We start from the raw sequence: 13383 nt of genomic DNA, 5'->3' as shown, positions 1-13383 counted from the left end.
GAATGTCTGAAAGTAATTTTTCACTCTTGATGTAGAAGGCTTGTAATTTAGCTGGCACACGTGAGAAAATCCGAGAGCAGCCCTATCAGTTCCCTTCATTTTGTCTGCCTTCGGGGCACGAATGTGCAGCCGCATGGATGGTAATCCCATCCGTCCAGAACGAGCTGCAGCAGCGCGGCGGATGGCAGCGCTGTGCGGGTTGGGTCGCCCCGTGCTCCTGTGGGCGCAGCGCTGCGGGGAGAGGAGCGAGCTCTGCCTGCGGGGTCCTGAGAGCCCTGTTGTGTGGTCAGCTGGGTGCAGGGCAGCGGGAGTGCAACGAGGAGACGGGGGGGAACTCCTGTGAGGTGCTCTAACCGTAGCTGCAGGCCCGATGTGAAAAGGTGATGCCCTAAAATGGGGGCTGAGAGATGCAGCTGGAGAAACGCTGCCTTTCCCTTTCGGTCTGCTTCTCGCCGCATGAAATAAGATTTTCGGCACTTGGAACTTTATTTTCCGTGCGGCGATAACGAAGATGCCGGCTGGCGGCGGCGCCGGTTTGCGTTTCGCCACCCGCTAAGCACGCCGCGTGCTCCTGCGGTGCCGGTCTCCTCCCCCCTCCCCTCCCCCGCCGCTCGCGCCCGCACCTCCCCGGGGCGCTGCACGCTCACGGGCCGTTGCCCGTCGCCTTGAGCGCGCGGCCTCGCGCCCCGCTGTGAGGCGAGGTGAGGCGAAGCGCCCAGGCGGGCCGCCGGCAGCTCCCGGACGGCCGCGCCCTCGCGGCTCTCGAAGCCCGCACCGAACCGCGCCGCCGCCAGCGAGGGGCTCCGGCCCCGATTCCTTTTCGGGGCGGCGCGGCGGGCGAGGCCCTCGGCCGCGCTGCGGATGAAGCGCCCGCCCCCGGCGCGGTAAGATGGCGGCCGCGGCTCAGGCGCTGAGCGGCGCGGGGCTGCTCCTGGCCGCCGCCGCCCTGGCGCTGCTGGCCGTGGCCATCGGCACCGACTCCTGGTACGAGACGGACGCGAGGCGGCACCGCGAGCGCTGCCGCGGCTTCGGCCACAAGCGCAGCGACCCGCCCGGTTCCATGTCGGCGCCCGGCTCGCACCTGCCGCTCCGCGCTCGGCCCCCGCGGGCTCTGCTGCCCGGCAGGCCCCCGGCCCCCGCCCCGGCCGCCGCCGCCGCCGCGCTGGACTCGCACTGCGGCCGCCGCTTCAACTCCACCGTCTCGGGGCTCTGGAGGCGCTGCCACCGCGCGGGCTACGAGCCGGACAGCGAGGAGCTCATCCGGAAAGGTGCGGGGCGGGGGGAGGGGGAGCGGGAGAGGTGCTGTCCGTGGTGCTGAGCGCTGCCGCGGGACGGGCGCCGTGCGGGTGCGGCTCCGGGCGGCCCTGCCCCTCTGCTGCGGCCCGCTTTGTGCCTCCCCGTCCGCTCTAAGCGCTGCAGTGCCGGGTGGGACCGCGGCCTCGGGAGCCCCTTCTGTAGGCCTCTGCTGGGCCTGGTGCTCGGGCCGCGGCGTTCTCCTAACCCTGACCCTGTCTTGTCGTCGGTGCAGGGAAACATACGGTCTCGTTTGTGGCAAGGGAAAAAGGAGGTGTTGTGGTGTGGGGGTCTTGGTGTCGCTGCAGTGATGCAGGATGAGGGATGAGCAGGCCGCCGTTGTGACCGATGTGCGTGGCTGTGTCATGCGGGGCTCCGGGGCTGATGGAAAGGAAAGCTGTGAATCCAATGCTGGTGTGGTACAGCACAAAGCCAGGTGGTTTGTGGTGTGTGAATGAAATTCCAGGGATGGATGGTACGATGATACAGGTCAATAGATGATTTGTAAATAAGGCTTAGGATAAGAAATGCTGTAGGTGATTAATGGCAAATAACAGGAGCTACTGTTCCAGCAGGTACCTGCTGGCACAGGGAGAGTAGGAGTTGGGAGAAGTGCCTCCACTGAAGCACAAAATGGAAATGCTATCTTAAGAAAACATGAGCAGTTCTTCAGTGGCTTCCAACTGTGACGCCAACCCAGTGCAGCAGAGGAGGAATAGACCGGCACTGTGCAGCACAGCTTGTCATTGTCAGTTCTTTCCAGTGCACAGCGGTGACTGGTACTTCTAGAAACCCTATTGCAGGCATGTCCAGCCTGCAGCCCAGCACAGCTCACGATGCAGCCCAGCCTCTGCCCTGTGCCAAATGGCAGTGGCTCTGCCCTGCTAAGTGGTCTGGCCCTGGGCACGCAGCTGTCACTCAGAACCAAGCAAACTTCATTGTACGATTAATCCTGTCTGGGCTGAAAGCAAGACATGGGGCACAGTGCAATGTGAAACTGAAATCATGACTGATAATTTTATGCATTTTGATGCACGGGACTTTTCACAGTCCTGTGAAAAGCAAAACATATGTAGCCATGCTTTCCATTGTGAGAAAGGAATTTGAGAACTAGTTTTAAGATTGCAAAAAAATAAAAAAAAAGCAATTTTTTTTTGTGTATTTATAACTCTATTTTCAGTCAGTATAAATACACAACCCACAAAATTTTAAATGGAAGGTGTAGATTTATACTCAGATATTCAACTCAAAAATGTGATCATGCCTCCCTCCTGGACTTCTGTAGGCCATACGTTAGCAGAGAGAAACACCCCTCACTTCACAGTCATGTCCTATTCATGTCCTCTCTCCTTGGTATTACGTGCAAATTGTAAACAACTGTTTTCAAGGATAAAGCACAGGAAAAATAAAATCTCATGAAAAGTATTTTTTGAGAACCTGGAAAACTCCCTAGGAGTTGCAGCTACTGCAATCAGATTAGCCTGATGTGTTAGTTTGTTTCACAAAAACTAGGCAATAGCCCACTAGTTTTACAGTTCAGTCCTGTTGCTGTCCTTTTTTTTTTTTTTTTTTTTTTTTTAAGGTTTTAATTTTTTTTATTAAAAATTAAAATGTTTTGTTACTTACGTATAACATAGTTAACTTATATATGAGGGCTGCTCCAGAAGTAATGCCTCCTATTTTATTTTATTGGGCCGCAACACATGCATGTTGGCGGTATGGCAGTAGAGGTTGAACCTTGCAGCCAGTATTCTGTTACATTTTGTTGCTGTGTGACAGCTGGCAGCAGAGGGGCAGTCTGACAGAATGCAGTCTGACATGAAAGTGCGTATAAAGCAAAGATGTGTCATTGGATTCCTCCATGAGGACGACATTTCACCCATTGACATTCACTGATGCTTGCTGTTGAACGTTTCTGGAGACCAAACAGCAGATGTAAGCACAGTGAGGCAGTGGGTGGTGCATTTCAGTAGTGGTGACAGGAACAGTGGGTTACATCTGCTGGTGTGGATTTTTATGAGCGTGGCATGCAGGCTTCTGTTCATCACTGGCAGAAATGCTGAGCTAATAGTGGTGCCTATGTTTAAAAACATTGAGTTTTGTAGCTGAGAACTTGCTCTATCAGACAGTGTTACCGTGCTTCTTGTATCTGTTGTCATTTCCATGAAGTAAGCAGCAGGTATTACTTCTGGAGCAGCCTACATATACCTGGCCCAGGCAAGCCAAAATGTTGGATACCCGTGCCCTTGTGCTGTGTGATTACCTGCTTCCTCTATTCAATTTCCTAGCATCAATTTTAAGCATTTTCATTTCCATGTTGATCTCGTTTTGCTAAAGGGCAGCTTATTAATTTCTTTCTCCCAGTTGTCCCTGTAACGTAAAATGTTTTTCTGCTTCACCGCAAACCAAATGCTTCCAGCTCCCATTGGAATGAAGAAAGGAGGGGAAGGGATGGGAAGGATACCATTTTGGTTGGTCCTCAGTACTTTTGCTTTTGAGGGATTTTCCCTACTCGGCTGCAGTCAGACTGAAAGGGCAGGGGCTGCATTCTGCAGGTGTGAGGGCACTGATCTGCTTTTAGGTCTGCTGTGTTTGACTGGGGGGGCTCTGAATGCAAAAGGTTTTCCTTCTACTTTCTTTTTTTTTTTTTTTTCAGCTGTGCTAATGATAGGCATCACCTCTATCTGCACACCTCACTTCCCTTCTATTCTTTGCCTGCGTTGCTACTTTAAAGATCCACATACAGGGGGAAAATTATTAATAATAGTTCTTATGAGTCGGTTCTTTAAATAGATACGAGATTCTTCTTATCCCTTCCCCTGACCTGCTTCACTGGCAGCCTTTCCTTCTTCTGGCTGTCGTTTCTTTTCTCAGGCAGCTCTTATTAAGCAGCCTTTTCCAGCTGGTGCTCAGGTGTGGCTGCTGCTGTTGGTTCAGGAGTGCTGCTGGATCTATGCCTTCCAAACAAATGGGCTTTTCTCCCGAGTGTGAGCTGAAGCTCTCTGCTCTGCACCTCTGCAGTCCTACTTTCTCTCTGATTAGCTGTCAGGTTGCAGCTCGCTCTGTGGTGATGTGTGGTGCTGCCTTCTATTCTTGGAACTGGAGATTTTTGTAGGCTTTTAGTGGCAGGGATAAACAATTCTGAGAGTCCAGTGGTAATTCTGATGAAGGCTTCTACTCTTCATTATCTAATATTTCTGGAATAAGGTTTATTTTCTGGGTATCTCTTGAGTCTGGAATAAATTACTTAAATCCATTAATAAGTTAATAAGTGCCCTTACCCATTTAGATAACTCCATGGATTTGTCACCCAGTACTGATGTGCTGCCAGAAATGCAAAGCAAGTTCTATGGAAAGTTTAAAACTTAAGCATTTTAGTGGCATGTATACTTTTATATATGTGTCTGTCTTTGCTTTATATTTTTAAAGGGGAAAAGCAGGAGTTACTACTGCACAGAGTTTCCAGCTTTGGATTCTGATCCTTCAGTCTTTGCACGTTTCAACTTTCAATAGATGTGTGAAGGAGATGGGCTGTGCCAAAGGGTCAGATATGTGTGTGCCTGAGCCTTGTTTTTCCCTGAAGTTAGAAACAGGAAAAAAAAAAAAAAAAAAGAAATAAGAAGGGACAGGGCTAGAAGCAAAGAAGCTGCAGGGTGACCTAATTACAACCTTTCAGTACCTAAAGGGAGCCTCTAAACAGGAGGGGAATCAACTCTTTGAAAGGGTAGATAACTACAGGACAAGGGGAAGTGCTTTTAAGTTGAGGGAGGGAAGATTTAGGTTGGATCAGGGGGAAGCTCTTTACTATGAGAGGTGAGGTGCTGCCCAGAGAGGTTGTGGATGCCCCGTCCCTGGAGGTGTTCAAGGCCAGAGTGGATGGGGCCCTGGGCAGCCTGGTCTGCTATTAAATGGGGAGGTTGGTGGCCCTGCATGTGGCAGGGGGGGTTGGAGATTCATGATCCTTGAGGTCCCTTCCAACCCTGCCCATTCTGTGAGTTAAAGAAGCACAGAGCAAAACTGGGAGGTGGGAAGTGTTTAAATCTAGGAAGGGAGAAATGTGTGGGTGTTTCTTTAAAATACGAAGGAAGAAATAGTGGACAAAGGGAAAATAGAGGTTAGCAGATAACAGCCAGGGAGCTGCCATGTGGCAGGGAAGCCAGGTATGTGCAGGGGGAACGGTGGGTATGGAACCTGAGTTCAGAGTGTTGGTGTGCAGAGCCTGTGCTGTGTGTGGGTCACATGTGGGTACTGCAACAAAAACATTTTGCTTGGAGAACTTGTAGGGAGGGAGATCCTGTGGGGATTTGTTAGGTGCTGTTTAGCGTCTTGTCTATTAAATGAAAAACACACCGTTTGCAAAATGATGGCAGTAGCAAATGATTAGTTAGGAAAGCTCTGTTCTGATAGGGTGCCTTGCTTTACTTGGCGGGTTCGTTTGAACATCGTGCATTTTAACAACAGTAAATAGAAGGAATTCTTGGTCACTACTGATCATCTGAAAGGGTTTACAGCTCCTTGTAGCTTGTTCTGGAAAAGACATGGGATGGGACTGGTGCATCTCATGTGTTGGGCAGAAATAACTCCTCAGTAGCCTCGTGTAGCTGAGAAGGTAAGAACCAAAGGATGTGTAAGTGCAGGATCACAGCAGCTTGTGGCAGTAACGAGGCCCTTAAGGGAAAATGGCGTCGTTCTGGTGTCTGTGCTCCCAGTCCTCCCAGCTGATGAGAAACTGGAAGAGTTAAAGGAATGACTGTCTGCCATGGAGGTGTCAGCAGCTCGTTGCTTCTTGTATTTATTTTTTAATCAAGAAAATAGCACAGACGGTACAACTTTCAGAATGTTCTTATAATGCCTCTAAGGAATGCTAGGATTAGGATGCCATGCAACCTTTTTCTTCTGCATATGCAGTATGATAATGTAATCTCTAGAGCACGGCAACCTTCTGTCCTGTGTTTTCAACTTATTTGTGTGCCAAAAAACCCAACATTCCCCTTAATTGTTGCCCTTGATCACCACAGTACTCCATGCTATTCAAGCTCTTGCCTGAAGGTAAACTTCAATTTTGGCAGGTTTTCTTATTGTGCTGACAGTCTGTTACTAGAAAAAATAAATAAATAAAGGGGAGGAGGGGGAAAAGCAGAGAAGCACAGTTACTTTGGTGGCAGGTTTCTGAGATTTCTGAAATGGAGAGCAGGATGCTGTCCCTGTCTGGTAGCCTTTGATTTAAGGTATATGAAGGTTTATGTTGAAGGACACCTTTGAAATATGTTTGAGTTTGTGATAACTTCGAGATTGAAAAATGCACTGAATGCAGTCCGTGGGGTACCTGTGTGCATCTGGGTGCATATTGTCTCTGCAAATTAGGCTTAAGCCTTACTCAGCAAACTGGAAGCATGAATTAGTCACAGGAGATGCAAAATTTGGCTACTGAGGATTGCCTGGATGCATGCAGTAATTTTGTGGGAGAAAGTGGGTTATGCTCAGCTGAGAGATCACCCTCACTGCTCACCTGATCCTAACTCTTACCTACATGTGTCAGCTCTGAAAAAGTTGGAAAAGGGACCCCAGTGAGAGGCCATCTGGCTTACACCTGGGCAGGACCATTCTGCACTCTCAGAGAAGTGGGAATCTTACAGGAAGAATGGTTTCTAGTGGCAGAACCCAAAGCTGTCTTTAAGCCTGTAGATTAGAGGTCAGAGCTGAGCTTTGTGAGCAGTGTAAACCTGGGGATTCTCCAATGTCTGAGCGCTTCACTTTGCAGCCGTGCTTAATATAGGCTTATGTGCTACATCTGTAAGATCGGCACTTTGAATTCTGGAGAACAGGGAGGAAGAAGGTTTTTAAACTAGAGGCAGAATGAATTGTTATTTTAAAACCTCTGAATAAGCAAATTTGTGTAAGAAAGTGGAGAGGGCTTACTTTGTTCTACATGTAAGCTGTTGTAAGAACACAGACCAGGCAGTGGCAGTACAGCTGAGGAGCCTACTTTCAATGTATTGGTGCTCAGAGGCTTTGGGAAATCTAGCTTTGGGCTTTTTTGGGGTGTGTTCTTTACATATCTGCTTGTTCTGCTTTAAGTAATACATGTTCTGTTAGCGTGGGGGGATTCAGGTCCCCTTCCCACCTGGAGGCTCAGCTTGCTCACTGGAGTTGTGTGGGCAGTGTGTGTGTAACTCCCACTCTTGGGAAGCAGGAGCTTCCTCCTCACAGGGCTCTGCAGGAATAGCTGGGTGCTGTCCCAGTGATTGGTGTTAAAGAACAAAGTCCTACTTCCCATGGCTGAAGGAGCAACTCAAAACTAATTTCTTCTTTTGGGCTTTCTAGCATCTTCTGTGAACTTTGGAGACTGCAGCTCCCCGTTAGTGACTGTCCACCAGCTTGTTGGTCAGCTGTTTCTGAATGGTTCTTCTGCTCCAGAATTCAAGTAGTGGTGGTGATGACCTGTAACCACTGTTTGGGAGCTCTTTGTACTCTTCAGCTTTATTACCTTTCTGGCTGTTCTTTCCCTCCCTCACACCCCCAGTATCTTCACTGGTTTGGGTTGTTTTCTGAAGTAAAAAGCCCTTACAAGAGGAGAGTGTATACAGGTCCATATTTGTAGCAGGGATGCACTTTTATTTAAGCTATATTGACAACAAGCCTACAGGGTGCTACTGGTCATTGGAGGTAAAGTAAAGAGCAAATGACTACTGGAGTGAATTCAAAGTCACCCCTCCCCTTAGTTCACTTTCCAACTTTTATTCAGAAATTTCAAAAAATGATTCGGCTCTGTATTCTTAAGAGACAGAAAAGTCGTGTTGGTATTCTGACATGCTCTTGACTCCGCAGCTATCCCAAAGATGTCATACCAGTTCCCCTAGGAAGCTAATGGGTCCTTTGGTGGCTATAATTACTGTTCACGCTCAGGCTTTTCTTCCTGCAGCCTGCCTGTGTTATCTGGGTTCCCCTTTTCCAATTGTTCTTTGTAGCAGGACTACCTCTGCTCCAGGTCCCCAAAGAGAAGTAAGCTGTTCTTTTTTTGATGGCATTTGTTCTGGTACTCCCCTACATGAGCTCTGCTGGGCCAGCCACCTCAGCAGCAAGCTCGAGGCATGAGGCTTTTGCTCTGTTTCACACTTATGTCTCTTTTACAGGAGTTATTCAGCGCTGCACTGCTGTAAAGTATCACTACACCTCCAGCTCTCTGCCACGCAACTTACCCATCAACATCACCAACACCATCCGGCAGGATGAGTGGCATGCTCTCCGTAAGTAACCCAAAGCAGAGTACGAGGCTGGGTGACGCGTTGCCTTAAATGTCTTACCATGTGAGGTGTTTAAACCAGGTATCTGTCACTGGTCCCTAACTTATTAGTGAGAATGAGAAAGCAGACGAGAGTATAATTTGAAGAGGCCTTAAGATGTGGAAGGGTTTATGCAGGGGAATTCAGGAATACCAAACCGCAGTGTGTCGTTAGACAAAACTGTATTCTGGATCTCTTGAGGTTAGACTGTTTCTAGCTGGCTTGAAGCCAAGGCACTGTGGCACCATATAACCTGTAAAGAGCTTGTGGTTCTTCTGCATGCGCACAGGTGATCTGGCACAGCTCTCTGACTCAAGGGAACTCTCTTTTAGGGAACAGCTCTGTTTGTCCCAACCCACAGGCTGCCTCGTGCCCGGGTCCTTTCCACACAGATGACTGACCTGTAGCCTGTTGATGACCATGATTTAGTCGGGCTTTCCTATTCCTGTATTTCCATGTATTTCTTTGGTTGCAGTGGCTCCCATAATTCTTTATGGCCTTAGTTATGTGAGCTGCAGTACTGAGGGAATCTATAGACAGAACTAGGAGGGGACAAAAACAGCCCTTGTGTTATGGATGAGTGCCGTTTGTATCAGCATTTTTTTTTTAAGAACTTGTTACTGTAATTCTTCCCTTCATATTGTATTGATCTTCTGTCTGCTCGTCTTCCCATCATTCCTGTCTTTACCTCACGCCACATGCCCTCTTATTTTCAGTGTTTTCTTTTAATTCTATTTTCAGCACTCACCCCAAAATGCATAAAAACCACATGCACACCAGTTCTTGCAGTGCTAACGTTTGCAAATCATTGCAGAGTTCATAATGTGCCCCTTCTGTCCAGTACTATTTGGCTGCACTGCATGTGTTTACTAGAATTGCTCTTGGTCAGCAAAGGAATGCCATCTAGTTGCATGGTGCCCAGCTGAAGGGAGGCTGGCTGGTTGAGCGCCTGTAGTTTCAGTATGCTGTGCAAGATGCCTATCAAGGAAGCTACAGGAGGAGCACATGCATGTAAGTAAAAATGTTAGCAAGAGCAAGTCCTGTTTGGGTGCCACCATCTTCATTTTATTCTTGCTTTTCTGTTTTGTCTTAGATCTTCGGAGGATGACAGCTGGCTTCATTGGCATGGCAGTCTCCATCATCCTGTTTGGGTGGATCATCGGTGTGCTTGGGTGCTGCAAACAGCAGGAGCTCATGCAGTACGTGGCTGGACTGCTCTTCCTAATGGGAGGTGAGAGCCTTTTGCTTGTCTTCTGGCACCTGGCAGGACCCTGCTGTATGTGCACATGAGCTTTCTGCTCTGGAAAGCTGGTGTGTGCCCACAGTCCTCTTGCCTGCTCTGCATACAGCTTGCTGCTCCTGTCAGACAACTCGGTTCATAGATTTCTTTAGGGAATCTTAAAAACAAAACAGGTACAGCACCTTTCTGCTGCTCAAAGATGCTCACTTCTTTTGGTAACAACATCTGTACTTTTGCTTGCCCAGCTGAAAAACAAGGAGAGTTTGTTTCTTTACTTGAAAGGAGCACAGCAGCAAGAAATGCACCAAAAAGCTATTGAGATGTTGCAAGGATACAGATTCTTAAATTGCAAGTAATAAATAGGCAACTTCTCAGAAGCTGCTCATCTTTTTCTTAATTGAAAGGCAGAGCTGCTACCGAAGAGGTCAGGTGTCAGCATCTGTAACGGAGGCAAGTGAGGAACACAATGGCCTAAGATTGTTTCTGTCCATTAACCAAACAGTTGTGATAGTAGTTGCCACGTTGCAAATGGGGAATCTTCCCCTGCTGTACAAGAATCTTCTCCAGAAGTGTTGTGGGGAGATGCACAGGAAGCCAGCTTGCTGCTGTGGTGTGAAGCCAGTAAGGCTGAACTTAGCCTTGTGCTGTCCTTAATCATTTCTACATGTTGCTTAGCTGCATGTTTTAATGCACAGCAGTGACGGAACAAAGTGGAATGGGTAGACTGGGAACCCTCTGAATGCTTCTGCACTTAAGCTTTGCTGTGATGGGCATGCTGTCAGCAGTAAGATGTCATTAGTATTTAGACCCAGAGCCAGGGACAAAAAATCACCCTAGCCTTGGGTCTATTACTGTCTCAGTTTGATGGGATCATTTTTGTTAACGTGGATGCTTTGCAGAGTAGACATCAGCCTGGATCAGCTGTACTTAGGCAAGGTCAGTATGAAAGTACTTTAAGCATAACTCCATAAAAGATGTGATTTTTTTCCCATTAATAAGATAATTAGACAAGGTTCTTAGTGACTAAAAAGCATTCTGAGGAACTTCAGCCCTGCCTCAGCTGTCCTGTCTCCAGAACAGTTGCCTTTAACCTTCCTATGGTTTCACAGAGACAACACACTGCAGTTAGTTAATGCTGTAGCAAAACTTTGGTGAAAAAGCACAAGGCAGTACCACTGAGTCTGTGCCCCTGGCACCACAGCTGGCAGCAGTGTGGAAGTTCCCAGAGGAAATCAAGCAGTGAGTGAGCATTGCAGAACTGGTTTTTAGCTGCTTATTTTCCACAGGAGACATTCATCATGGGACATAGAGCCTTTGGAGATCTGTTGCATAACAAACTACAAACGACTGAGATTTAGGCAGTAACAGAGGGAGCTAAGACAGTATTGATTATTTGGTGTGTGAGATATGCTCTAGTCAGATGTATTTGCCATTCTTTTTCATTTCTTTTTCTGCCTTTTAAAAGTGACAGGCTGGAAGGGAAAAGGTGTAACTTTTATTTTTGAAAATGTGCAGCTTTTGAAATACCTGGGCTGGAGGAGGGGAACTAATGAAAAAAACCCAAAAACAATCATAGTAATTAATCTGAGGGCACTGTAGAACCCTCTTGCTTTTCTCCTGCAGGTACCTGTTGCATCATCTCTCTCTGCACGTGCGTAGCTGGGATCAATTTTGAGTTGTCACGCTACCCTCGCTACGTCTACGGGCTGCCAGAGGACATCAGTCACGGCTATGGCTGGTCCATGTTCTGTGCCTGGGGAGGCCTGGGCCTCACCCTGCTGGCTGGGTTCCTCTGCACTTTGGCCCCGTCCCTCAACACTTCGCGGGCATCTGTACAAAAACCCAGACAAGAGAACGGGGCTGTGTGACCTCAGCGGGGGCAAGGAGAGACTCTGGAAAGCGCAGCCTGGGCAGAGCTGTGGGTTAACACCAGAAGAGGCGGCGTGTCGGTGTGAGGAGAGGTGCCATAGCTGTGGAAATACTGGCCTGGGGGCTGCTGCTACAGACTCCAGCCACGGATATTGCAAAGTAACTCCAGGTTTGAATTATTGCCGATTTGCTCATTGATGGTTTAAGGGGGGGACAGTTCTGTTTCGTTTTTCTTCTGTTTACAAGGGATTAAGTCCAAGGCTGTGTCTTCTTTTGTGTTGTTTTTTGAACTGTACCTCCATGGTCCTGTTACTGTCCAGTTGTAAGGGATGTTTACGCACCAACTCTATTGCTGCAGGTCTGTGTAACGCAGACCCAAATTAGGAAGAGAAGCTATGTGAAGTTGGCTTGAACACTTTTGCAACAGACTTGTCCAGTGTTGGCTCAGGCCCTTATTTCCCAAAAGAACCGTGATCTAAAGTCGGGGTTTAGGCCAAAGAATTAGCCCATCATTAGTATTAATTCATCTAAAGCAGAAATCTGTGATATTCTATGCTGTAGTATCAGTTTTTACTCACCACTCAAGCTGTTTCCAAAAGGAGCCTGCTATAACTGAGCAGCAAGACTGAAAAATCTCTTCCTGGCTTTAGGAAAAGGCGGGTAAGTTTTTTCCTCAGCTTCTTGCACAGGTCAGGTTACTCATTTGGCTTACAAACACCACCTTGTTTCAATGAAGAGCTGCATGTAACGTGCAGCCTGTAACTGTCCTAGTAGAGGCCAGGATAAAGTACGATAAAGTTAAAGCTGCTGGGATCAGCCTTCTTCACCCAAGTAACTTGTGGGTACAGTTCCCATTCTGTAAAAGGAGATGAGTTATTCTCCCTGAGCTCAAACAGCAGTACTGCTAGTATCCCAGAATGTACAGCCCCCTCTAATATTCATGTCCAAAGGAACTGCAGTGTGTTTTCCTCAGGAACGTGTGGCTTCTGCTCACTTCACCACTCACCCCTTTACAATGCCAAACACCCTGAGCACAGCACAGCAAGAACACGTGCTCTGCTGGAACAAGTTCCCTCTCTAGAGTGAGCAGCAGGGATCTTGGAACCAGTGCAAGTACTATGGCTAACTCAGGAACACCCGCCAAAGTACTCTGGGTGCATTTTTCTTTCATTCATCTATTCTTTCTTCCCTCACATCCCCCGCCCCTCTCCCAAGTGTCCAAAAACTGCACAGGCAAGGATGAGATGGCCAGCATTTGGAGATGTTTACATTGTATTTCAAATACAATACAGTGGCATGTAAGATACTTAATGCTAAAGTCAGTGTATTTATGAAAAGTGTAATTTTTAAATGGAAGTTGTAATTCTCAACTGGCATTAAAACTACTGAAAGACTTGCTCAGTGGATGTAACTGTGAATTCTTTCTTACCAATTATCAGACTGATTCACTAGCACACTCCCATGGTGTCAAAGCTTCCAACATTAAGTTTAAGCTTAAAAGAAAAAGTTAAAACATCACTCATGTGTGAGTCCTGTTCACTCTCCATCGCAGAGCTAAGTGTTTGCTTTAAAGATTCTGACAAACGTGTACAGCCTGTTTCCTGACTGCACCTGCAAAACCAGGGGATGCTTTTGAGCATCCTTTGAGCTGCAGATCACAGACTTCAAAGTACGCTTATGACAGTATTACCTTGTGGT

General features: G+C 47.8%; 1 protein-coding gene across 1 annotated transcript; it reads left to right on the top strand.

The window, feature by feature from the left end:
• The first annotated feature begins 889 nt into the window (after positions 1-889).
• Positions 890-13063, top strand: LOC122157976 (transmembrane protein 178B-like). Its single transcript, XM_042814251.1, has 4 exons — positions 890-1268; positions 8427-8540; positions 9670-9807; positions 11440-13063. Exons 1-4 carry the CDS (start codon positions 890-892, stop codon positions 11682-11684), a joined length of 876 nt encoding a protein of 291 aa, XP_042670185.1. The 3' UTR covers positions 11685-13063.
• The last annotated feature ends 320 nt before the right edge of the window (positions 13064-13383 follow it).

The sequence above is a fragment of the Centrocercus urophasianus genome, unplaced genomic scaffold, assembly GCF_019232065.1.
Source record: "Centrocercus urophasianus isolate 14NV4802_14NV808 unplaced genomic scaffold, USGS_Curo_1.0 seq_14, whole genome shotgun sequence".
NCBI lineage: Eukaryota > Metazoa > Chordata > Aves > Galliformes > Phasianidae > Centrocercus > Centrocercus urophasianus.
Note: the sequence above shows the minus strand (reverse complement) of the source record. Positions and strands in the feature narration are given on the sequence as shown.